The sequence below is a fragment of the Mesoplodon bidens genome, assembly GCF_964165515.1.
Source record: "Mesoplodon bidens genome assembly, chromosome: 5".
Taxonomy (NCBI): domain Eukaryota; kingdom Metazoa; phylum Chordata; class Mammalia; order Artiodactyla; family Ziphiidae; genus Mesoplodon; species Mesoplodon bidens.
This window is the reverse complement of record NC_138161.1, coordinates 138,423,109-138,448,864: the sequence shown is the minus strand read 5'-3', so window position 1 is coordinate 138,448,864 and position 25,756 is coordinate 138,423,109. Positions and strand designations below refer to the sequence as shown.

Here is a 25,756-nt window from a genome sequence, read left to right as displayed (position 1 = left end):
GAATAGTCTTTTTTTTGCTTTACAATGATGTGTTCGTTTCTGCTTTATAACAAAGTGAATCAGCTATATGTATACATATATCCCCATATCCCCTCCCTCTTGCATCTCCCTCCCACCCTCCCTATCCCACCCCTCTAGGTGGTCACAAAGCACCGAGATGATCTCCCTGTGCTATGCGGCTGCTTCCCACTAGCTATCTATTTTACGTTTGGTAGTGTCTATATGTCCATGCCACTCTCTCACTTTGTCACAGCTTACCCTTCCCCCTCCCTGTGTCCTCAAGTCCATTCTCTACGTCTGCATCTTTATTCCTGTCCTGCCCCTACGTTCTTCATGACCATTTTTTTTTTTAGCTTCCATATATATGTGTTAGCATACGGTATTTGTTTTTCTCTTTCTGACATACTTCACTCTGTATGACAGACTGCAGGTCCATCCACCTCACTACAAATAGCTCAATTTCGTTCCTTTTTATGGCTGAGTAGTACTCCATTGTATATATATATGTGCCACATCTTCTTTATCCATTACGTGAATAGTCTTGCCCACGTTTCACTGGAGGTCAGGTGACCCCCGCCACACCCTAGAGCCTCCCCGTGACTTCCAGGGGGCTGGGGTGTAACCAGCCCTCTCACGTTCCTCTGCCCTGCCCTGTGAGGCTAGTCAGAGGCCTCCCACCCAGCACAGCACCCTTCCACCATGGTCACCCCTCCCCTCCTCTGCGAGGTCAAAGGGATGGACATCTCCTGGGTGATAACCAGACAGTGTGCTTCTCTCTCGCAGGTCACGCTCCGCATCATTTTAAGCTGGTCTCAGTGCATGTGTTCATTCGACATGGGGACAGGTACCCACTGTATGTCATTCCCAAAACGAAGCGCCCAGAAATTGACTGCAGTCTGGTGGCTAACAGGTAAATTGCAGTTTCCCTAAAAGTCATTTTCAAGAATCTGTTGCCTCTGTTGAAATTAAAAGGCTGACTGGAGAATTACAGAATCGGGGAGTGGCCTACACTTGTCCAGTGAGTACTGTTTGCCAGGATTCTGATCGTCAGAGCAATCCTGCAGGTGAATCCCATTTCACAGTTGAGAGGACAGAGGCCCAGAGAGGTGAGAACACCTGTCTGAGGCCACACAGCAGATAAACTGAGATTTCAGCCCAGGCCACCCTTCTATCTGCAGTCTCCCACCCTGCTATTCTTCAGTTTGAGAAACAACTGGGATGGGGTGCAGTGAGCACTGGGTTAGGAGTCCTCGGACCCTGGCATGGCTGTTCCATTGAGGGGAGCAGGTAAGTCCCTTAGGCTCTCTGAGCCTCAGCCTTCTGTCTCTAAAATGGGGATGACGCTGCTGACCGGACAGGGCTGGGGTGAGGAGTAAGTGGGATGAGGAGGAGGATGCACATTACCGGTTGCAAAGCCACAACCGGAAGACATTTACTTCTTCAACCTTTTCATTCTTCACAGGGGTAGAGACAGCCTGCCCTTGGTTGAGAGCCCTTACGATGAAAAATACTTGAAAAGAGAGTAGAAACTGTGCATGTGGACATGGCATGGCTCTAAAATGAGAGGCACAGTTAGCAATAAAGTGATGGGCCAGGCCTCAGCAAATGTGTCAGGGGACGCATAACCTCCCAAGCAGAGTTTACTGAATGAGGAGAGGAGGCGGGGGAAGTGCTCGATGGGGATGACGTTCTTTTGATGGAATGCCTTGGGTGCCAGCCTGCCCCGGGCAGCGCCAGCCTGGTGGCATCATGGATTGCCTCCCTGCAGCCAGGGCTCTCCCTTCACAGTGGACTGCAGTGTGGACCCGGGAATTCCAGGTTAACCCTTTGCATCTCAGCCTTCTTACTGTCTCATATCAAGGGGAAGATGAAGTGAACCATTTTATGTAAAAACATCACAAAATACCATGTGACTCTAGGCTTTCATTTCCTGCTGGAGGCCACGACCCTCGCAGCCTGGGGATTTACGTCTTCTTTTCTGTGTTCAGCAAGTACGGAGGCATGTCCATGTGTCCCGTGGGCTGGGAAACACCCTGGATGGAGTCCAGCCCGTGTCAGAGCACCGGGCAGTCCCCGGCTTTCTTCCTCGTCTCTAGCCCGTCTCTAGCCCTCTGTGCTGGCCTTTCCGCTGGGACCCTCGGCCCCTGCCAGCCACTGCGTGCCAGCCCCTCACCCTTCAGGCCTTTGCACCCGCCGTTTGGCTTGCAGGCCCCCTTCCAAAGCTCCTTCAAGGCCCCCTGAGATGGTACGCCTTCTAGGAGACCTCTCCCAGTGCGTCAGCGGGGATTCTCTGCTTGTATCAGGCACCGCCACCGCCTCACTCAACCTGAAAAAGGGGGATGTAGGGAAGAATCTCAGAACAAAATACTTAACGACCTTAGGACTGGCTTAGGACTAGGCAGGGGTGGAGGCCACTTGCTGTGCTGGGTATTAACCCTTTAGTTTCTGGGCTGGAGCATCCAGGGTGGCGGGAGGACACAGGGAGGGCAGCTGGGGGGGGGTGGCTTTGCTCCTTTGGGCGCAGCAGAGTGTCAGTGTGCTAACAGCTTGCACAGTCCTGCCGTTGTACAGGACTTTGAACAGCCCAGGGACAGGCGGGCCACTAGGCCACTGAGCTGGCCGGACCCAGAGCAGAACGGCCTCAAGGGCTTTGTGGGAGGCACCATGCTTCAGCCGGCAGCTCGCAGCTTCTGCTCCCCTTTCTCTGGCTGGGCTTCAGGTTCCCAGGCGTGAGAATGGGTCTGCCCCCAGGCCAGTCTGCTGTTGCTGAAGAGGTCCCTGAGCACCGTGAGGCCTCTGAGGGCCACCTGGCTGTTCCCAGGGAAGGGCCCAGTGGGCAGGGCCGCCGGGCGGCGTGCAGGCCTCCAGTGGACGTGCTGGTGCTCTATGACTTGTCCTCCCAGCATCGTTGTCTGTGCTCTGCCTGCACCACCGGCCCCTCAGGGCACTGAGTCTTATTCCTTCCATATCACTGGTGCCCAGCCCGAGCCTGGCATGTAGTAGTTGTTGGACTGGGTTGGTTGCAGAATGAATTCAGGAGCCCAGTGAGAATCACAGGTCATCATTGCCTATCATGTATCTATCATAGGAGATTTGAGTCTTGACCATGAAATCCTCTGAGGCCATTGTCACCGGTTTGATGTAGGGCAAATCCCTTCACCTCTCTGAGCCTCAGTATTCTGTCTGAGAGCATGCGGATAGTAATCCGGTAAGTCCCCTGCATACAAACAAGTGCCATTCTGAGAACGCGTTTGTAAGTCCAGTTTGTTCGTAAGTCCAACAGAGTTAGCCAAGGTACCCAAGTTTTACAGATGACACCAGACACGTGAACTAACTTACGTGATCGGACATGCGAACGTACGTTCGCATCTTTGAAAGCTTTGAAGGTTCGTATGTAGGGGACTTATCGTACCTCCCTGAAACATCCTCGTGAAGTCTACTAAGGTGATGGAGTAAAGTGCTGAGCCTGGTCCCCACTGAGAGCTTGAGAAATGGTGTTTCATTTACCAGAGCAGCCTGGAATCTCCCAGGCCCGGCCTTTTTTCCTCCCTGAGTGGTCGTGGTCACAGGGCCAGGTCGGGTCCCAGGGTCCCTCATTCTGCCACAGCCGTGACGGGGCCACTTCTGGAGCTCCCAGCTGAGAGGTGCAGTTCCTGGGGACCAGCTGCCCCAGCTGCTTCTGCCTCATTTCCCCTGGCCTTGGTCTTTTGGTCTAGTTCTATTTCATACAAATACAGTCTGTATTTTTAGGAGCTACTTTCAGTCCTTTATAGAAAGTGGGTGGAGTATGCATGTTTAATTAATTAATGGCATTTAATGAATTCCATCTTTTATAACAATAAAAGTTGACTTATCATTATAAACGCACATTTAGTGTAAGAGTGAGCAGGACCCCCAGCTAAGGGGACCCACTCTGGGCCTCTGAACCCCCTGGGACTGTGGGATCTGGGTCACCAGCTGTGCCTGCTGCCTTCCCAGGTGCCAGTTCGGCTTCACGAATTATTAATTTTTATGGCCTCCTCAAAGGCGGAGCGTCCTGAATTGTGCCCATTACTCCCGTCTGGTGAAGGACACTGGGCTGGCGGTGGGCGCGCAGCGAGCTGAATCAGCAGGAGCCGGACACCCCAGTGTTTCCCTTCCTGAGGACACCTTCCACGACTCTCAGAGTCTTTGTAGTGGAAGCTGCCTCTTCGTGAGTAGTTGTGGGGCTCAGGAACATTGTCTGGCTGGGAGGTAGAGGTCGACTTGAGAGTTTAGCGTGTAGATGGCCGCCGAAGCTGTGGACTTGAACGGTATCACATACAGAGCCTGTGGAGTGAGGTAAGGGCCAAAACCAGAGCCCTGTAAGAGCACCAGCCGATTACAGCACAGAGAGAAAGGAGGGTCCCAGGAGGAGATGGAGAAGTTGCAACAGGAAGGAGGCAGGAGAGTGATGTTATGAGAGCTGAGGAAGCAGAGTTTCAGGAAGGGGGAGGGGGTGGGTAATCACATCAAACAGAGCAAAAAGGTCCAGAAAGCTAAAGACTGAGAAAAGGATACTAAGTTTATCTTTCTAGAATTTCACGTTATTACTAATATAAAATAATAAATTCTTTAATTAGCATAACTTGTAAAAATCCGTGCTATGAACTTACTGTGGTTTCTAGCCATATAAGCTTTTTTGAATTGTGTTTCCTGGTAACAGTGTCACTGGTCTTACACCTCTTCTCTGCTTGTCTTAATGATCTGTACAGAACTCAGTAATTGCTCAGATTATGGCTAAAACACAATAAGTTTTCTTATAGGTGTGTAGATGAGCCTTGGGGTTCCATGTATGTTTTGTGGCATAAATAGGTGTGAAAAATGCATATAAAAATGTAAACAAGACCTCTGAAGTGAATGGTTTGAAGGCTTAAGATGGTAGCACTGCTGGTTCTTTGCATTTTCAATATGAAAATAGATTTCCAATGAGAATACAGTAACGTGGGTTTTTCCTGAAGAAAAATCCATCATCACAGATATAATCATTTCTGTGTTGGTCAGGGTAAGGCTAGGCTGCATGCTGTTATAATAAAGAGAACCAAGGAGGAATTCCCTGGTGGTCCAGTGGCTAGGACTCAGCATTTTCACTGCTGTGGGCCTGGATTCAATCCCTGGTCCGTGAACCATAAGCCGCGTGGTGCGCCCAAAAAATAAAAAAGAGAACCAAGAATGCATTGCCTTAGATAATAGAAGTTTATCTCTTGCATGAAGGTCTGAGATGAGTGTTCCAGGTTGTATAACTTGGCTTTACCTGGTCATTCAGGGCCCCAGGTTCCTTCCAGGTTGTTGCTCCCAGCGTGCCCTAGGCATGTCTACGTGACTGAACCTGGGTTGCTGCAGTGCCTGAATAGTGGCCAGAAGGAAGGAAGAGAGTGTGAAGGGGGCACGCCTGTGATCTGAAAACCTAAACACAGATTGGCATACATCCTTCCATTCCACTGGAGAATACTTAGTCACGTGGCTCTACCTGACCACTAGGACTTCAGAAATGGGCTCTAACCAAGTTCCCAAGAAGAGGAGAATAGATTTTAGTATATAGCTGTTAAAGAAAAAACAGAGCCAGAGAACAGATAAAGTAGTAAAAGCAGATCTTATTCAGGAGTTAATGCAGAGGGGTAGAACTGGACTCAGTTCCAAATACAGCACGGACAAGTGGGGTTTTATAGCCAAGGAGCAGGGTGTGGGTCAGTGGATGGGGAATTACTATGAGGAGACATCAGGGGTCAGGGGGTTCTGGCTAAACTCACTCCACAGGATTCTTGCTGAAGGCAGACCAGGGTGATCAGATGCCGCCGGGGGTGAGGAATTTGATCATGTATCAAGGGTGATCAGATATCAAAAGTGGGAGATTCTGGCTAAACAGACTTAGCAGGATTCTTGCTGAAAATGGGCAATGCAGAGACAGATATAAATCCAAAGAACATGAAAGTCCAGAGGTGAAGGCTTGGTTGGGAAGAGGGTTCAGAGGAGATGAGAATTTGGTCAAAGAGAGTCTGTTACAAGTAACAGTCTCACTCACAACAGCCTTTATTTTTAATATTTCCATCAAAATCTGGATACTTTCATAAACACTATGGGAACTTGCCGTATTCATTGCTACAGATTAAGAAGGCTTGGACTTCTCCTGAAGCATCGAAGGTTGGGGCACTTCCCGGTTGAAATCATTTCCGTGTGCTTCTGAGGTATTTACCATGTGCTGGGTACCCTCTCCGCTGCAGGAATGGAGCAGTAGATGCAGTTGGCAGGACTAATCTCGGGTGGCTTTGGCTGTGGCAGCTTGAAGTGGGAATCTCAGTTGCCTGACCAGGGATCGAACCCCGGCCACAGTACTGCCCTGGCTCTTGTCTGCTTGGAAGAAAGAATTCAGCAAAGAGACAAAAAGTAGTGAGGCAAGTAAAGTGTTTATTAGGAGAGAAGATACATGTAAAGAAAGCATGGGCGGGCTCAGAGAGAGAGAAAGAGAGAGCCGTGGGCTTTTGGGGTAGGTTAAATCACTTATATGGAGGCAGTTCTGGGTTTCCAGTCATCTTGCTTTGTCTGGCTTTGAGTCCATATCTCGTCTGGCTCAGGGCCCTACCCTGGGTGCACGTGCATCTTTCAGCCAAGATGGACTCGGGCGCTAGGTTCCCTGAGAAGTTGACAGAACACATTATGGTCTAGCACCCCCTCCCCTGAGGAGCCTTTCTGCACATGCATAGCTTGGGGGTCTCCTTGATCTCCAGAATGAGAAATATGTGGTCTCTTTATCTTTTATCTCGGCAGGACTCAGCTCCTTGTGGCTCCCGCCATTATCTTTATCTTGGAGTATCTGTCCACAGGCGACAGATGTCAGCTGCTCAGCCTGGGGCCCGTCTATCTCCTGCCTCAGGATCTGGTCATTCAGATCCAGGACAGGCCCAGGGACTCCGGTTACCTGGTCCTCTTCCTGATTAAAAGTCTTTTGTTATTCTCTTCCATAAGTGAAGTTTTTCTTCCACGAATCGTCATCTTTCCATATCGAAAACAAGTTTCCATGAATACAGTTAGATATTAATGCATCATTAAGGAGTCAGATTCCCTGAAAACTCTCAGTAGTGAAATTTCATTTCTAAAACTGGTAGCAAAGCTTTTCTTAGATCCTCAAACATCACCAACCTGAAATAACGGCCTGGAGCGGAACATTTGACCCCTGTTGATGGATAGCCTTTGTTTATGTGGATTTGTTTTGGCAGCCTCATTATCAGTCTGGACATTTTATTTCACAGTTTGCAAATATTTATGTGTTTTAGCCTCAGGGAAAATAACACATTCTCTGTTTTTATGGAAAGCTGTAATGCCCTATAGCAATCCAGGGTGATTTATTAGACTATATACTCTATGTCAGGATTAGCATTCTCTAATTTTAAAACATATTTCTGGAATGGATTTTTTTTTTTAGCTTTATATTTTTGAAAGATAAACCCATTTGGGCAGCCATTGTAAAAGCATTGCCAAAGTTAGTTAGGCTTTCAGACAGCGGGGGTCTGCCATTAGACAATTTATCTTTGCTTCTTTTCGTGCTGATTTAGTTGGGAACTACTCTCTCTGTCCACCTCTGTTCAGCTGGAAATGTATAAACGTTCATAGGCCATTTCATTATTTAAAGAAAAGGTGTGTATACTCATAGGTCATCTCATTATTCAGAGAAAATGTGTATATATTCATGGGTCATTTCATTATTCAGGGAAATTGTGTATTAGTGACTAGAACAATAAATCTTGATTTGCCATGTGTACTTCATGGCAGAAATAGAAATAATGTCAGATCTCATAAATAACCTGGTGTGTTTTTTTTCACTGTTCATCCCCACCCCACGTGCAATGAGATACCATATGAGCAAAATGCAAAGTGAGCTGTAGAGATCTGGGTTATCTTAATCAGTTAATTTTCTTCACAGGAGTTTTTCCAGAGGTCACATAAGTTAAGGATTCAGGGCTACCCCCGTGAAGGTCGGGATGCATTTTCTAGGAAGAAGAGGCAGCATGTGGAAAGTCTGGGAAGCCTGAAAGGACAGGTGTGCAGGGCCCACAGAAGGCAGATGCTGTGCGTGGCCAGAGCCCAGCATTAGGGTGCACTGGGCCTCAACGTGAGGTGGGGCCAGAGTAGACTGACGGCTGTGCGTGGCTTCTTGGGAAGGTGGCCCCGTGGAAGAGCAGTGGCAGTTGGGGTTGCCTTCTACGTCGACCGCACTGGCTGTGGAGGAGGCAAGATGCAACAGCAGGCGGGCCAAGGAGGGGCCCATGCCATCCAGACAAAAGCTGACTGAGGCAGACCCTGCTCAGGGATGCAGGGATACAGGAGAGAGGGGCAGAGAAGCCCAGGAGGGCACCTGTGCAGGGCGCAGGGGAGGGAGAAATCGAGGAGGACACGCAGCCTTGGCTTGGCTGCCTCGGGTCGGGGGGTTGGTGGCCTCCTGGAGGGGGAGACAGGAGTGGGGCGGCCTGGGCAACCGGGTGGATGAGGTCCACGCTGACTCCCACGGTGCTGAGGATGATGGGTATTTCGGTGGAGGGCGGGGTCTCGGGCTGGCCTTATGGAGTGGGGATTTTATGTGTAGGTGGTAGCGGGCATGTAATCGTGAAACTGGAATGTGCTGTTATTGTGGGTGAGAAAGGGCTTGGCTCACTTGGGATCCTGCTTGCTGAGGCTGAAATCGTCACGGACGGTTCTGGAGCACGCTAACCACTAACTCTCTCTGTGTTGCCTCTTTAGGAAACCGTATCACCCTAAACTGGAGGCTTTCGTGAGTCACATGTCCAAAGGATCCGGAGCCTCTTTCGAAAGCCCCTTGCACTCCCTGCCTCTTTACCCCAGTCACCAGCTGTGTGAGATGGGAGAGCTCACGCAGACAGGTATGTGGGGCTGCCCCTCCCCTGTCAGTCTCCCACCCGCTCCTGTATTTGGCGGACGCGTGTATCGGGGCCTCCTGGGAAAGACGCTGTGGGCGCAGGGGTGAGTAGGGCCAGCACCTCAAGCAGCTGTGTGCCCACCAAGGTATCTGATTCAACATGTGATTTCTAAATATTAAAAATAACCTTTTTTCTTATTACAAAAACCATATATGTTCATGGAAGAGAAAGCAGGAAAGACAATTAAGCAAAAGGAAGAAAATGTAAAGCACTCATAATCCTACCAAAGAAATTAATAATCTTTCTTCATGTGTTTATATCTGCATGCACTCATGGGCGTGTACACACACACACACACACACACACACACTCTCTCTCTCTCTCTCTCATTCTCACAGGTGGTATCTTCCTAAACACTGTTTGTTTGGGGTTTTTTTGTTTTTTTTTTTTGCGGTACGCGGGCCTTTCACTGTCGTGGTCTCTCCCGTTGCGGAGCACAGGCTCTGGACGCACAGGCCCAGCGGCCATGGCTCACGGGCCCAGCCGCTCCGCGGCATGTGGGATCTTCCTGGACTGGGGCATGAACCCGTGTCCCCTGCGTCGGCAGGCAGACTCTCAACCACTGCGCCACCAGGGAAGCCCTAAACACTGTTTTGTAACCTACTTTTTCACCTAACAGTATATTGAGATCATCTTTCCCTATCAATAAATGTTCATCAACAACATCATTTCTGACAGCTGCATATTATTCCACTATGAATGGGCCATGATTTATGTAACCGGTCCCATGATCTTAGCTACTCGGACAAAACAGCTGAAAGGTTTTAATGCACCAGATCTCAGGGAGACATGCATATGGCCGAGCCCCACTGAGCATGGAGTTTGTCTGGCCTGTGTGTCCCTCACAGAAGCCCCTCTCTCCCTCTGCAGCCCTGTCCATACTGTTGTACAACCAGTTCACTGTCAGCCTAGGTTGGTGATTTAACAGTGGGGTCACCTTTGTCGCTATGAGAAGGAACTGGTGGTCCCCTAAGAGGTTCCAGCTTCCTGCTTCCTCAGTCAGGGACCTTAAAGGACTTTTGCATGCTCACCAGCCTTTCTGGAGGAATCAAGGCGACTGATCGGCCACGTTCTGTTTCTTGATCCACCAGAACCTTAGGACCTCAGCTTTGATGGAAGGAAGGTCTCTGTCCTGTACTTGGCCCTGTTGGTTTCGCCATGTTTTGAAAGCCATTATTATTGAGGATACTGAGTGACAGAGTGGGGCGAGCTTAAGTCTCTGGAGGACTAGCCTTGAATAAGGAGTTCTGTCAAAAGCTTTTGCTAATTAGTTCACGTGCACAAGCTCTGCATTAGTTTAAAACAAGAGTTCTCCTCCTACCAGATCCAGCACCCCCTTTTATTAACGAGTGTTTTGTGGTGCTCCCTGAACTATCCTGAAGTGAAATTTGAATATAACTTTTCTATATACATAATTTTAAAAAACAGTCATGTCAGGCACTCTAATTGTAATATGAAGTAGAAACAACAGGAAACTAATTTATTATATAATTCTGTGTATCTCAATATAAATGCCTGAGCGCACCTTTGTTAGAAAATAGGATGAAATAATCAGTTGCTTGGGCTTCAGTGTAGACTGGTGTGTGTGACAGCTACAAATGCAGACTGATCAAGGGATGCGTGTTGGTGACTCTACTACTCCGTGTCAGGACATGATTTTTTTTGACAAGTTGTGATCAGAACAAAAGACAGGTGTCCCTTAATTTATATTGCATTTCTGGAAAATTCAGTGGATGTTAATGTTGTGCAAAAATGGTTTTGTGTTTATAGACACAAAAAACCAGATTTGAGATTGAAGTATTTAAACAGGGTTTTCACACGAGGGAATGTCTTATACATTCAAAAGTTACGTGGAACAGAAAACAGTTCCTCGTGAAGACTATCTGGCCCTTGGACCCCACCCACTAGGGATCAGGAACGCACTTCCCCGTATTACTGTGACAACCCAAGCCCTCCCTGAGGGCAGAACCATGCTTGCCTAGAACCACTGACTGCAAGTAATAGAAACCAACTCAAGCGGAAAAAGGACATTTATTATAAAGATTCAGGGTGACTCACAGACTCTTAAGGGCAAGAATATGACCAGACCTCCAGAGACTGGTACCAGCAATAAAGAAGCTGTCTGTCCCTACCTCTATGGTTTTGCTGTGTGTCTGTCAACAGAGACAGTCCTAGCCACGTGCAGAGACGAATTTACATGTTCAATCAAGTTCCTGAGGGAATCTAACGGGGTCCTTGAGGGTCAGCGTCCGTCAGCTGGCTAGGAAGTCAGGGTAATTGCATCGGGCAGCTATTCATTCTAACCTTTCCTCTCCGTTGACCTATGATCATCATCGTTTTCTAAATTAGTATTACCCTAGAAATCATTTTTGCGGTCGTTTGCTCCTGTTCCCTCATTCTCTTTTTAGTGGTCACTTTTATCTTCTATTTGAAATTTCACATCACTGTTAGAATCATCATTTGTACGTGGCACACTCTGGGCGCCCCACAGGAGCTGTGTAAGATGCGACTGATCATGAGTGCCTACTCTGTCCCAGATGCTTTGGCGGCTGCCGCATGTAGGGGAGGGGGGGGTGGCTGGATGACTGAGATGCTGTCCCAAAGGAACCTGCAGCTGCAGTGGTACAGCGCATGGAGACCCCTGAGGGTGTTGCTGCGAGTGGCAGGCTCTTACAGAATAAACACGGGTTTTGGAGTAGACAGACCTGTGAAACGGGGCTCGTGACATCTTCCCGACAGCGCCGGTAGCAAGCTGCAGTAGACAGCATGTGTAAAGCGCCTAGCGCGGTGCCAGCATATGCTAGGCTCAATGTATGCAGCTGTTGCCTTAGCGGTCCAGCAGCCTGTGCAAACAGGAGGGAACGATTCATTGGACCTCTGGGGAGTGGGGGAGGGGGAGGGAGACAGAGAAGGTAATATTGGAGCCAGGATGAGGATTTCACTGGGAAGAGAAAGGGAAGGGCGTGAAGAGTCATGAAGATGCAGCCTATGTTTGGAGGGAAGGAGAAGCCCTGAATGGGTAGCGTTTCTGCAGGAACATGTCGGGAGGAGGTGATGTGAGCACAAGGTTGGGCCGGGGCAGGGGCTGGAGTTCTGCTCGGCCACGTCTTAACTGTGAATGGCTTGGGCCTCAGTTTCCTCATCTGTAAAATAAGGAAAAGGGGGATAATGATAATATGCCTTCTTTGCTGGGTTTTTGTGAGGATTAAAGGAGAAAGGTTGGCACACAGTAAGCGCGCCAACCTTGATGTACATAGCCTCAGAATACAGGGTGGGCCCAGAGGGGAACGGGGGCAGACACAGATTCTGGATGTTTGTCACTCATGGTTGGTCCCTTTATGCGGGTCATTTGGAAATGCGAAGACCTGCCCCAGCCCAGATCTCTCCGGGAATTCTGCTGTCAACACCCTTCATTCAAAGTAGGACCTAGGATCCTTCCTTTTTTTTTCCTGAGCTATTCCCCTTCCTGGGCCAACACCGTTCCCTCTGTCTCACGCATTTCAGCCTGCAGTTGCCTCATCTTTGTGGTGGGGCTTTTCAAACCATTCGGGCATCTGAATAAGTGGCATTACTGGTCAGTAGGGCCTGCCTGCGGTTGACACTCTCAGAGAATGCAGATCTTGCACTGAAATTCCATCGCAACATCCTGCTGGCTGCAGGGTGAGCTTGCTTTTATCTTGGACTACCTTCTCCTGCTTGAAGATAAGGCTTTTGCAGTTTTTTCCTTTTTTTGTTTTCAAGATACTATACTGTGGTATAGTTCCTGTGTGTAGTTCAAAACTATAACAACTAAAGGGTAAACTTAAAATTCACGCTCCTACCCATGTTCCACCTCCCCCCCATTTCTGTGCCCCCATCATCCCCAGGTAACCATTGTGCATCCTTGCAAAATTTTTCTATGCAAAACACAGGCAGCTGCCAATACACGTTCTTATCCCCTCATTTTTATTTAAAAGCAGCATAATAAACATACTGTTCTGTAGTTTGCTTTTTTTTTTCCCCAAATATTCTGTGTATCTGGGAGATCATTCCAGATCCATACACAGACAGTATCCTTCCTGATGAGCAGGTAAAGCCCTAGCAGGATTGGGCAGAATGCACCCAGAAGGTGAGCAGAGAGCCTTCAGCTGGGAGAGTAGGGAGGCCGGTGTGAAGGAGGGAACGTCCCCAAAGTGAGGGGACCAGGCAGCCAACCAGGTGACTTGTTCTCCTTACCTGACAGATTTCCATGAACTCCCCGGGCACACTGAGGAATGATGTGTCCCAGGGCGGGAGGGAGAAAGCTCTCCTTAGGCCCCTGCCAATTACCTCCTAGACGTCCACCAGTGCAATGGTTCCTACCCTCTGAGCCCCGCCAGTCACAACCCTCCTCCAGGGGAGGGACCAGTCAGAAGGGAGGGATCAAGGCAGATAAATGGTCCTCGTGCTTCCCAGAAAGGCATGGGTCCAGAGGACCGGGCCCCACTCTGCTCGTCCCTTTGTGGATAAGCCTGAGCGGCTCCCTTTGCACGCAGACGTGAGCCCGTTCTCGGGGCTTCCACGCACTGGGGGCCGGGCTCGAGGATGCAATCGTTCGCTGTCTAAAGCATTCCAGAGTGGGACGGGCCTTGACTCCCTGTGCTGTTCCCTTTGCTAAGCTGGTAGTCAGGCAAGCGTGTGGCACTCTTGTGTTTCAGGGATCGTGCAGCATCTGCAGAATGGCCAGCTGCTGAGGGACATCTATCTGAAGAAACACAAACTCCTGCCCAGTGACTGGTCCACGAAGCAGCTGCACTTAGAGACCACTGGCAAAAGCCGGACGCTGCAGAGTGGGCTGGCTCTGCTTTATGGCTTTCTCCCGGATTTTGACTGGAAGAAGATTTATTTCCGGCACCAGCCCAGCGCTCTGTTCTGCTCTGGGAACTGCTACTGCCCGCTGAGGAACCAGTACCTGGAAAAGGAGCAGCGTCGGCAGTACCTGTTGCGTTTGAAGAACACGCGGCTGCAGAGGACCTACGAGGAGATGGCCAGGATCGTGGACACGCCCACCGAGCGGCTCCGGGCCGCCAGCCCCATGGACGCCATGCTTTGCCTCTTCTGCCACAACGTCAGCTTCCCCTGCACCAGGAAGGGCTGTGTGAGCATGGAGCACTTCAAGGTGATCCAGAGGCATCAGATAGAGGACGAGAGGGAGAGGCAGGAGAAGAGACTGTACCTGGGGTACGCGCTCCTGGGCGCCCACCCCGTCCTGAACCGGACCGTGGGCCGCATGCGGCGCGCGGCCGAGGGCCGGAAGGAAGAGCTCTTCGCGCTCTCCTCTGCTCACGACGTCACTCTGGCCCCGATGCTCAGTGCCTTGGGCCTTACAGAAGCCAGGTTCCCGAGGTTCGCGGCCAGGTTGATCTTTGAGCTCTGGCAAGACAGAGAGAAGCCCGGCGAGCACTCCGTCCGGGTTCTCTACGACGGTGTCGATGTCACGTTCCACACCTCCTTCTGCCAGGATCACCACAAGCGGTCTCCCAAGCCCATGTGCCCCCTCGAAAACTTCGTCCGCTTTGTCCAAAGGGACATGTTCGTGGCCCTGGGTAGTGGTAGCACTAATTATTACGATGCGTGTCACAGGGAAGGATCCTAAAAGGTGCGTGGTGCGGCGCCAACAGAATCTCTGCCAATACAGAGGGATGGGAAAGGTCCGCTTCTAGTTCTTGGTTGCTAAGGGTACAAGGTGATTTTTAAAGGCCGGAAATCATGCTTGGGGGGCACATAGATTTAGGGTTGAACAGTGAATATGTTGCTGTAATTGGGTACTTGAGTTACTTGGTACATAATGGCCAGTTCACAGAGAAAGGAAGGTACTTTATCACAGCCAGACTTTGCTTAGGATGCCAGAATAATGCTTCGGTATCCAAAGCTGCCAATCCACATATGTGTTTTTGATCTGCCTTGGTACTGTATGATGGAACCAGCAAACCTCAGCCAAAAGTTTCTTAATCTGGGACAATCTTACCTTGTCCTTGTTCAGTGAACGATTTCCTGAAGTGATTTATCTAAAATAGGGGTAGGCAAACTTTTTCTGTAAAGGGCCAAACAGTAAATATTGTAGACATCGCGGACCAAGAGGCCACATATAGCGTCTGTCACAGCTACTCGATCCTGCTCTTGTAACTTGAAAGCAGTGACACACAGCGTGTGAATGAATAAGCATGGCTGTGTTCACAGGCCGCACAGAACAGGCAGTGGGCCAGGTGTGGCCCGAGGGCTGTAGTTTGCTGATCCCTGTTCTAAAAGCTAGGCTCTACTACAATTGCACTTTGAGCACTTTGCGAGAGAACCAGTTGAATACCCAGAATTATTCAGTGGTGCCTCCAGTAACTTCTGCTAGAAACACAGAATCTGGTCTGTATCCGACATTATAACAAAACTTGAGGGGAAATAAACATTGAATCAAAATGAATCATAGAAAAATTATTAGAATAATACTTGCTGTTCATGATGATTATGGTATAATATCTGAGTATGTCTTAAATATTTGTCTGCTGTAGTCTATTTGCTGTACATGCTGAAATTTTTGTATTCCATTTAGTATTTTTATAGTCTAGGAAAATATTTTCTAAGACCGGTTTTAGATGTGCTCTGATTCCTATGAAATATTCAATTTACTGTATCTGCCTGGGGGTTAGAAGGGAGCCAGAAGCTGAATTCAGGCACTTTCTTCCAATAAAACTAATTATGGCTCATTGCCTTCGACAAGCAGTAGAATTGGATCGATTTTTAAACCATTTTCGTGTTTCAGATGGTAAATTCGAATTGAGTTTTAAATAAGTTTTTGGAAGAACTTTGTTACTAGATAGTTAAATAATCTTTATAAGGTATTTTATATATTAGAAGCAATTATAATTAAATCTGTGATTTCTGACTAAAATGGTGCTAGTTCTGTGCGAAGAAATATAAAGTGAGATTCCCCGATGTCGCTGGTATTCCAGCCTTTTCTCTTTGTTTTTTGTCCAGTGTTGCATTTGAATACGTCCGTTTCTATTAATAAATTTTTGAAGATTACTCGTACACACAACTCATGATTTGTACCTGTAAGTCACTCTATTTCCTTTCAAGTGAGTTCATATGTTTTTTTTAATTTATCTTTTTTTTTAATAAATAAAAACATTTTAAATTAGAAAGCTCTACAGCAGGGGTCCCCAACCCCCAGGCCACAGACCGCAGCCTGTTAGGAACTGGCCGCACAGCAAGAGGTGAGCTGCGGGAAGGCGAGTGAAGCTTCACCTGCCGCCCCCCCCGTCGCTCCCTATTACCGCCTGAACCATTCCCCATCCCCCCACACTGTCCGTGGAAAAACTGTCTTCCACGAAACCAGTCCCTGGTGCTAAAAAGGTTGGGGACCGCTGCTCTACGGTACACGTGGGTAAGGGAGGGCCAGGCCCCAGCCTAGTGTGGCCAGCCACAGGCCAAGCTGGGCCCTCAGGGGTGACGGGAAAGGACAGCCGTCCTGCACTGGGTGGGCCACACAGGGGCTGCAGCTTCCTTCTCTGACAGCAGCACCAGGGCTCGGTGGCCGAGAGGATGTGTCACAGCTGGTGGCCTGGGACTGGGTGAAAATTTATCCCCAGAGCTTCTTTTATTGCTGAAAATGGTGTGTTATCTCTCGAGTATTTAAAGCCTAAGCAGGTTTTTGTTGTTGTTGTTCCCACTCACAGTCTATCTGAATCAGAACTGCTAAACACAGCTTGAAGATTTTAAAAATAAAGGTGAATCAGAAGATGTTTTAAAAATCAGTTCGCAACATCTGTGGGTAAAGGTGGATATTTTGCATAAGAGCCACCATTAAAAGTGTAGATAGAGGTTTTGCCTCCCAAGACATTGGGTATGCATGGCATTAAAGTATCCTCCTTAGTATCGACTTCTGAGACATTTCGTTTCCATAAACAAACACTGAGCACCCAGCTGAGGTTTCCTTTAATAATATGTCTTTTAGATATATTTCTCATTAAGTTGCTCCCCATAACGGTATATCTTGGAGAGTTCCACATTGAGAGAGGGTGGTGGGGTGGGGGAGAGAGAGAGAAAGGGAGAAGGAGAGAGAGAGATGGTGGGGGGGGGAGGGAGAGAAAGAGGGAGGGGAAGGGGGAGAGAGGGAGGGAGAGGAGAGAGAGGGAGAGGGAGGGAGAAAGAGGAGGGGGGAGAGAGAAAGGAGAGAAGGAAGGAAGGAAGGAAGAAAGGGAAAGAAATAGAGGAAAAGAAAGAAAAAAAGAAAGAGAAAAGAAAGGAAGGAGAAAGAAAGGCAGTCAGCTCTGGGCAGCTCTTTTATAGCTATAGGCATAATTCATGATTTCATGATATAGATGAGACTTTTTTTTTTTTTTGTGGTACGTGGGCCTCTCACTGTTGTGGCCTCTCCCGTTGCGGAGCACAGGCTCCGGACGCGCAGGCTCAGCGGCCATGGCTCACGGGCCCAGCCGCTCCGCGGCATGTGGGATCTTCGCGGACTGGGGCACGAACCCGTGTCCCCTGCATCGGCAGGCGGACTCCCAACCACTGCGCCACCAGAGAAGCCCTAGATGAGGCATATTTTTTAATTTTCATTAAAAATAAATGAAATTAAAATGTAACACCAAGGTACTAAAATAGGACTACAGGCTTTTGAGGTACACAGAACAAAGTAGAGAGACCAGCAATTGTATGTGTTGATTAATATGAGTAGAGTACATGTTCTTTCTCTAAATTCACTTAGAAATAGAAATGAAGAACTTAACCCAATATTGCTGTTAAGCCTATTTGAGGGTCTTTGTAGCTATAGCAGAATTAGATGTTTGTAAGATTTGAGTGATTCCTTTTTCTAGAACTCATAGAGACTGACGCGGGATAGGCAGGGATGCTTCCGTTTCTCTGAATCTTTACAAAGCCTTCTGGACAGATGGAGCAGTCTAAGCGTGTTTAAACACAACATAAGTAGAAAGCAGAAGACAGCTGGGGTTCACGTTGCGGGTCATGTTGATCGGGGCTCGCTCAGAGCTCTGGCCCGGGCACCAGTTAGCTCCCATTGTGCAAGGCCCCTGAACTGAGCTCTGGGTCGTGCCCTGGATAGGGCCTGCCCAGTGGCCAGCTCAGGCTTGAGAGGAACCAGCTGACTTCATCAGAGTGTCCAGTCAGGCCTTCCGGGCCTGTGAAACCCGACTGCCAGCTGAGAGTGGCCTTGATGAGGAGAAGGTATCCCCGGGACAGCTCCTCCCAGGGCTGCAGAGCCCCTCACGGAGGGGTGGCCTGAGGCCTGGCTTCTGGAGAACTCAGTAGTAAAGGCAATATTTTTGGGGTCCTGCTTCCCTCGCGGGGGAGGCACCCCGTAAGCATCTCTCTATCAATCTAACCCTCCGAGGGGGGTCCTATTACTCCTAATTCAATGAAGAAACACTCTCATCAGGGTGAAGTCACTTTTCAAAGGAAGAGTCAAAGTGCAGAGTCTAACCCAAGTTTACATGACATCAGTGAAACTTACAGCACATGGACTGTGACACAGCGTGTCAGAGGCTTTCCTACACTCATTTAATCCTCCCGATAACCCTACAATATACCATATTTGCTGGCGAGTATCAGTGAGTACTAAAATATAGTGGGATTACAACAGCTATAAATTTAAATCTAAATGGTTAGGAGAATATTCCAACTCTGCCCCTGACCAAAAACTGGTTACAGTTTTTGTTAAGAAAAAACTACTTACATGAATAATTTTCACAAACGCATTTTTGCAGTGATGTTATATTATACTCAGCCACTAGGGGGCAGCATCGAATATAATTGTTAGCCTTCGGGACCCAGTCTTCCATTTGTAAAGGAGGTAGGTATTTTGGGAAGTGTTTTAATAGGATGGCCAGCTGTCCTGGTTTGCCTGGAAACTGAGGAGTTTCCCAGGATGCGGGAGTTTCAGTGCTAAAAGTGGGCAAGTTCCGGGCAAACGGGGACACGTTGGTTACCCTAGTGTTACATGAGACATGCACTAGGTGGTATTGTCATTTCCACTTTATAGAAAAAGGGAAGTGTGATGGAGTGAATTCTCTGAAGTTTCACACAGCTAGCTAGTATGCAGCAGAGCTGAGGCTCAAAGCTGTCATCTGTTAACCCAAAGGCCCATGTTCTTAAGCAGAATATGATTACGCATCTGTGAACCATCCAGGACCGTTTGGTCACATCCAACAGAAAACCGTCTACAGTGATTAAGCAAATAAAGCCTTCCAATTTCTCCAGTGGCTCCACCATGTCATCAGGAACCCAGGCTGCTATCTACATCTTGCCCGAATGGGGTCCCATAAGCCACTGCCACTGCAGAGAAGTCTAGGAAAGGGAGTATTTTTATTGGGCACATTGCTGTCTCAAGCAGATCAGGCCGCCTTAATAAGGAAGAAGGGGAAAGTGGATACTGGTTAGAGAACCAGCAGTGACTGTCACATTCTCCAAAGCCACCCCTTAGAACTGAAGTGTGGTGGATGCTCCCCTACCCAGATTCCCCACTTCAGGACTTCTTTCCCCAGTGGTTGGGAGTGTGCAGGCTGGCAGTGCCTCTTTCCCAGGCAGCCACATCCACTGACTGGGCAGGGCAGGGCAGGGATTGAAAGACCTGGGGACAACCCTGAAGGGCCATCCCAGCTTTGGTGCTCCCCGCGGGGTCTGTTGAGGCCTTGTGACTGCATTGCAGCCCATGTCTTCTGCCGCATCCTGCTTCCTTCCCCTCCTCCACAGTGTCGACCCCAAGAACACTCCCCAGTAAACTTCCTACATCTACATCTGTCTCAGAGTCTGCTTCCTGGGAACTGGGCTGCAGTGGAAGGCAAGCAAATCCTAGGGACTAAGGCCTCTGCTAGTCTGGGCAGTAAAGCTGGAGTCATTTATTTGAAGGAGACAATGTAGCTATTGATCACAAATTTCTTCTATCACTGCCTGTGAGAGGCTTACCACTTCATTGCGGAAGCTAAGTAAGCACACGTGGAGTGACAGGAGACCCAGGGCTGTTACAGTAAAACGCACCGTTTATTGAACACATATTAGGGGCTGGACACCGGGCCAAGCACTCAACGTACAGAGTCTCTGTCTCAGAGTATGAGTAGGCATCTATGACCTCCGTTTTACAGGAGAGGAACAGAGGCTCAGAGGCAGATGCCTGCCTCGGATGGCGAGGTCACTAGTGAGTAGCAGACCCAGGACTGGGCTGGACTACAGAGCTCTCCCAGCTTCCTTAGCTCACCCCTTCCTCTACCCTCACACAAGTGAATAAGTAAAACTGGGGACTTGGGGTGTAGGCAAGAGTTTACCCAACCCCAGGGGATGATCGCTGTTCCAGATGTTCATGTTTCTAGCAGTTTCTAATGCAGCATTTCAAAGAAATTAGGATCATCTTATAATGGTTATCTTACCCTGGGTTCCTTTGAAAAGCAGAGTCTGAGAAAAAAAAAAACCTTAAGTGTAGGTATTCAATAGGAAAGGTGGTCCCCAGGAGCAAAGGTGAAGGACAGAGAGGGGGAAAAGGGAGGAGAAAGCCAGCGCGAGGATGCACACTGAGCTGACCATGGTGATAGGCCATCCAGCCGAGGGACCTCCCGGAAGCCTTGTGAGATGCACCTCCTCACTGGTCACCTGGGGCAAGGGGGGGGGGGTACATTTATCCCTCAGCTCTGTCCACAGCTGTGTCTCCCTCGCTTCTGGGTGGAACATGCAGGAGTTGGGTCCACCTGAGCATCTGAGAAGCCCTCGGGCAGGAAGCAAGAGAAGGAGATGCTGCAGATCAAAGCCTGCAGGGCCTGGTGGTCACACTGTGGCTGGGAAAAGACACGAGGCCGAGAGGATTGGAACTGGAGCAGGTGATGCACAGGGTGAGGACAAGCCAGCGTTCGCTGAGCGCTTTAACGTGCCAGGCGCTGTGCTGTGTTTCATAAGCATTACCTTGTTGCATCCTCACAGCAACAGCCTCCTGTGGCTTAGAAATCATTGTTCTCATCTCTCGTTTGTGAGAGGAGGAAAGAAACAAAGAAAAGGTCATTTGCCAAAGCCTCACAGGCAGGAAGTGACAGAAACGGGAGTCAAACCAGCCTGAGCCCTGAGCCCTCGCTCAGGATCACGGTACCATTATATTAACCATTCCTCCCGGAGCCCCACGTGAAGTATGTGTGAGTGCTTACTAATATGCACTGAATACCTACTCAGTATTTCTGCCATATATGGATTGTACCTTTGTGTCAGTGCAAATCAAATCATGCCACTCCTGGTTAAAAACCCTCCACTGCCTTCTAGAGAAAATCCAAGCTCCCTAAGGTGACTCACCAGGCCCTTTACGGTCTGGCTCCCACTTACCACTTCAGCTTTATTACTTGCAATAGTACATGACTGAAGGGCTTGTCCACAGAGGGTAGTTGTGATGTGGTTTTTTTGCACACCTGGGAGAGAGAAAAAGGGTCTTTGTATCACCACGTGGGATGTCAGGTTTTCAGAGTCTCTGAAAGGCCCAGTCCTGTCCAGAGCCACCCCCAGCAACTCTCCCTCAGGACCTGGCAACTCCCAGTCCTTCACCGTCCTCCCCTTCCCCGCCTGTGTCCCCTTCCCCACATCCCAGAAAAGGAAAGCACTTTGGAACCACACAGACTGAGTTCAAACCCAGTTCTGTGTCACTTCCCAGCTATGAGGGCTCAGGCAAGGTATCTAGTCTCTCTAGGCCTCAGGTGCCTCACCTGTAAACCAGGATGGCACCTCCCACGAGAGCGCAGGTACAGCCCCGCGCACGTGGGTCACCTCCACGATGGAGCCTCCGTTACTGCCCCCACTTACGCTTCCTTTTAACTGTGCAGAGTCACCGAAACCAGCTAGAACCAGAATATTGTCCTGCCCATTTTTTAATTTATTTATTTTTATTTTTATTTTTTTGCGGTACGCGGGCCTCTCACTGCTGGGGCCCCTCCCGTTGCGGAGCGCAGGCTCAGCGGCCATGGCTCACGGGCCCAGCCACTCCGCGGCACGTGGGATCCTCCCAGACCGGGGCACGAACCCGTGTCCCCTGCATGGGCAGGCGGACTCTCAACCACTGCGCCACTAGGGAAACCCCCTGCCCATTTTTTAAAGCCAGGAAGCCCACCTGGAGGCACAGCATCACGCTCTAGGCATAACTGGGAGATACAACTCCCTGAGCTCATGCACTTCTCTTTGGGGGAGGAAAGAACTTGAATCTTCTGAGTCCTGCCTTTGTGACAGTGTCGTATCTGGCACCTTATAAAAACGTCTCCATTATTTCTCAAGGGAAAGGAAGCTCACTGCTCGTCCTTTCCTCATGTTTCTGTCATCATCTATGTCTAGCCTCCAGCTTCCTGCCTTAGTTAGAGTGGCTGTCCGCTGCAGCAGCAGCAGCTGAGCACAGCATTCAGCAAAGGAATGGCAGTCTGGAGGCTTTAGGCCATTGGCTGGCCCCTCCATGGCCCCCTCGAGGCACTGAAGGAGAAGCAGCCCGGGAAGTGACGCGCACCTCGACAGAAGACAGATCCTGCCCTGGGTGGCTCCGCTGTAGGAAGCTGCACCCCTCCCTGCTCCTGGGGCCCACCAGTGAGGCACTCCTTCTCCATCCTGCTTCCTCCCCAGTGCTCAGGAACGGCAAGTTTTCCTGGTGGGCAGCTGGCTGCTTCCTCCCAGCATGGAGCCAAGTGTGTCTTGGCTAGGCACTCCCCACATGAGAAGTCCTTTCAGGAGCCTTTCTTCAGAAGCTGGCCAGAGACGGGGTGGGGGCGGTGGGGGGCTTCCACAAATGGTCAGGGGCACCCTGTGCCCGTGAAGGGGCGCCACACCGCCCTCTAGTGGCAACTCCGTCTGGCCCTGTTCTGCAGTTTTCCCTCTTTCCCAGCAAACTGAAGCTCCCTCTGGTGGCCTAGGAGTCAACTCTTCTCTCCACCTGTGTCCGCTGTCTTCAAGATGTAAGTAGAGACACACTGTCTCCATATGGTCTCACCCCAACTGCCCTTTTGTCTAACTGATGAACCAGCTGTTTAGCAGTCTCATAACTGGCTCCCTGATGGACAGACCATTAAATTGACCTTCTCACTGATGGATCCTGATGGACTACTGTCCATCTGAAAAATTAATCCTGACTGGCTGGTTGGCTGATTAAGTTTCTAAATCACAAATCATTTGACTGACCTACAGTCTAACTGACCTACTAAGCCTAAATAATTCAACACCACCTGATAAGCTTTTTTTTTTTTTTTTTTTTAGGCCACACAGCTTGTGGGATCTTAGTTCCCGGGCCAGGGACCAAACTCGGGACCCCTGCAGTGGAAACACAGAGTCCTAACCACTGGACCGCCAGAGAATTCCCTACACCTGATAAGCTTGAACTGCCTGCCTGGCTGACTCACCCACTAACCAGCAGAGAACTGGCAGGACGGACAGCCTGGCTCTAACCAGGGCCAGCACTTGGTTGGGAGGAAAGGCTGCCCCTTCCCCATACCTTGATTCCTCTTCGGGCTTGGGGGCCTACTCTTCTCCCCTCCAGAGCCACCTGAAGACTGCAGAGGGGGCAACCAGGAAGCTGACCTTCTGATCTACCTCTAGTGAGGTTCTTAACCAGGGCTCCACAGACGGGTTTCAATTCTGTTTTCCAAACAGCGTGGCTATAAAGATGTGTGCTATCTCGGAAGAGGGTTCACAGCTTTCACAGGATTCTCAAAAGAATCCAGCATACACAAATATCTTCAGAACTACTGCTCGGGGAAGATCCTCAGCAAACACATTCAGATAGGCAAAGCCCTTACCTAAATTCAAGCCCCATTTCTCTCTCACGTCGGGCCAGGGTGGCAAGAAGGTAACTAGGAAGACTGGGAGAGTCATAGTGGACATGGATGTAGTAGGGTGGAAGAATAAAGGCTGAGCTGTGTGTGAATTTTCCAGAGAGAGGCCCAAGGATATCAATGTGTGTCCTTTTGGTTTGTAGGCTACCCTTAGCCCAAGATGCTGGGCACCCTCCGCTCTGGGCAGAGACTCTGAGCTGAGACAAAGGATACATTTACTAGCGCCTTTGTCTGGGGTGGGGAGTATGTGGGAGCGTGTGATTACGAGCTATGTGGCTGTGTGTATTTACACACCAGGGTGCTCACAAGGGTGGGCCTAACAGAGCCGTGTTGCTATGTGCGTGAATATCCTTTGGGTCAGTGTACATCTGAATAGTCTTGTGACTATCTACACATGTGTGCTCACTTGTGGACCCCCTCAAGTCTTTGGGGCAGGTTGAAACAGATTCTGAGTAAGAATTTCACTAAGTGAGAATATCCACAGACAGGCCAGCAGCCCACACCAGAAAGCTGGGAATTCTCTACTCCTCCCCCTCCTTGAACCCCCCTCATCCCCTCAGTCCACTGTCACCATCGGCTCCCATCACCTCTCCCTGGACTACTATTCGGTCTTCAATGCCCTCCCCTCGCCACCCCTCCGAACCGCAGCCACAGTGACCTTAAAAAATGAAGTTAGGATGGCAGTGCGCCCCACCCGAAACCGACAACAGATTTGCACTGTCAGGGGATAACGCCCATCTCCTCCGTGTGACTCGAGGGTCCCTGCATGGCCGTAGCCCTGCTCACTGAGAGCTCTGCGCTCTCAGGCCCCGGGCTTTAGATGCGTCGCCCCTGGGCCTGGTCCTATGCCACACCCCGAGCTTTGGCCCTTAGGCGCTGCTCCTAACCCTCACATCGCGGAGATTATCACTTGCTGCTGCAACTGCCCAGTTACAATTGGCAACTGTAACTGACAGAGAACCCAAGTCTGTCTGTCACGTCCCACCTCGGGACCCCTACCCACAGGACAAAGCCTAAGCCGCCGTAGGTCAGAAGCCCACCACGCACAAGCGGACACCTCTCTCTCCCGCGCCGCGGAGCCCTGGAAGCCGGGACGTGCAGATGGAAATGCGCGTGCGCATAAGGACCAGCAGGAACTACGACCCCCAGAATCCTCCTGACCAACACTCCATTTCCCACAAAGCCTCGCGGGGCCCACCCCGGAACTGCGCACTTTTCCTGGAAGCGGAAGTTAGGGTGAGTCCGGCCTTGGAGTTGGTTTCGGAGGGAGTAGAACGGTGCGAGGTTTTGAGTATTGTCTACCTCCAGGGGTCGTTCGTGAGTCAGAGAAACGGGGACTTCAGAAGGAAAGGACCTGGCGAGATTCCTCAGTGCATTGTTCCGTTCCCTCTGGCGCGCACGGTCAGGCCCGCTGCAGCCTTGCGCTCTGCCCGCTGCGGCTTTGTCGCCCTCCCGCCGCTGCGTGCTCTCTTCCCACCTCTGGGCGTCTCTGGGGATAGAGGCCGATGGCTAGATGGTCTCAGGTACCCCTTATTCCCAATCCTGCATTGCCTGCCTTCCACTGGGAAGAAGTGAAGACCTTGGCCGTAAGGGCATAACCCACAGGGCTCCCCCTGTGGGTCCCACAGCTCTTTTGCTTCTTCCAGCAGTAGCTGCAGGAGTCGAAGCTGTGGGCAGTGGGGACAGGTGTGGACAGTAGCGGGGGGGGGCGGGGGTGGAAATTTGTGGTTCCTGACCTGCTGTCCCGGTTCCCAAGAGGATAACTTTCCTGTGGCCCCAGTCTTATGGCTATATAGGGTCCGTCCAGCACATGTCCTTAATTGCTTGGATTCTGGAGAAAAGTCAGCCTCCTTCTTCAGACCCTCCAGTCCCAGCCTCATCCCTCAGACCCCAGCAACTCCTGTCTGGGCCCCACTGCCTATTTAACCTTTTCACATTTTCGAGAGTGTGACTGGAGCTAGACTATCTGCTGCCAGGATGGCACACTCACGTGGCTGTTGGCAGAAG

The 25,756-nt window shown here is 50.0% G+C and overlaps 1 protein-coding gene and 1 long non-coding RNA gene across 8 annotated transcripts in view; one reads left to right on the top strand and one right to left on the bottom strand.

Annotated features, from left to right (window-relative positions):
* PXYLP1 (2-phosphoxylose phosphatase 1) overlaps positions 1 to 15,996 on the top strand; it is a 69,396-nt gene extending 53,400 nt beyond the window's left edge. For all 7 annotated transcript variants that reach the window (XM_081235597.1, XM_081235595.1, XM_081235596.1 and 4 more), the window contains 3 exons: positions 784 to 910; positions 8,752 to 8,891; positions 13,625 to 15,996. In XM_081235597.1, the coding sequence (XP_081091723.1) occupies positions 784 to 910; positions 8,752 to 8,891; positions 13,625 to 14,562 (1,205 nt within the window). In that variant the 3' untranslated portion in view covers positions 14,563 to 15,996. The remainder of the gene's footprint in view (positions 1 to 783; positions 911 to 8,751; positions 8,892 to 13,624) is intronic.
* On the bottom strand, positions 11,553 to 24,840 carry LOC308618145. The gene is made up of 3 exons (XR_014015970.1): positions 24,797 to 24,840; positions 21,276 to 21,358; positions 11,553 to 12,091 (listed from the first exon to the last, which is right to left on the bottom strand). It is a non-coding gene; the product is annotated as an uncharacterized lncRNA (long non-coding RNA).
* Positions 24,841 to 25,756: the final 916 nt, after the last annotated feature.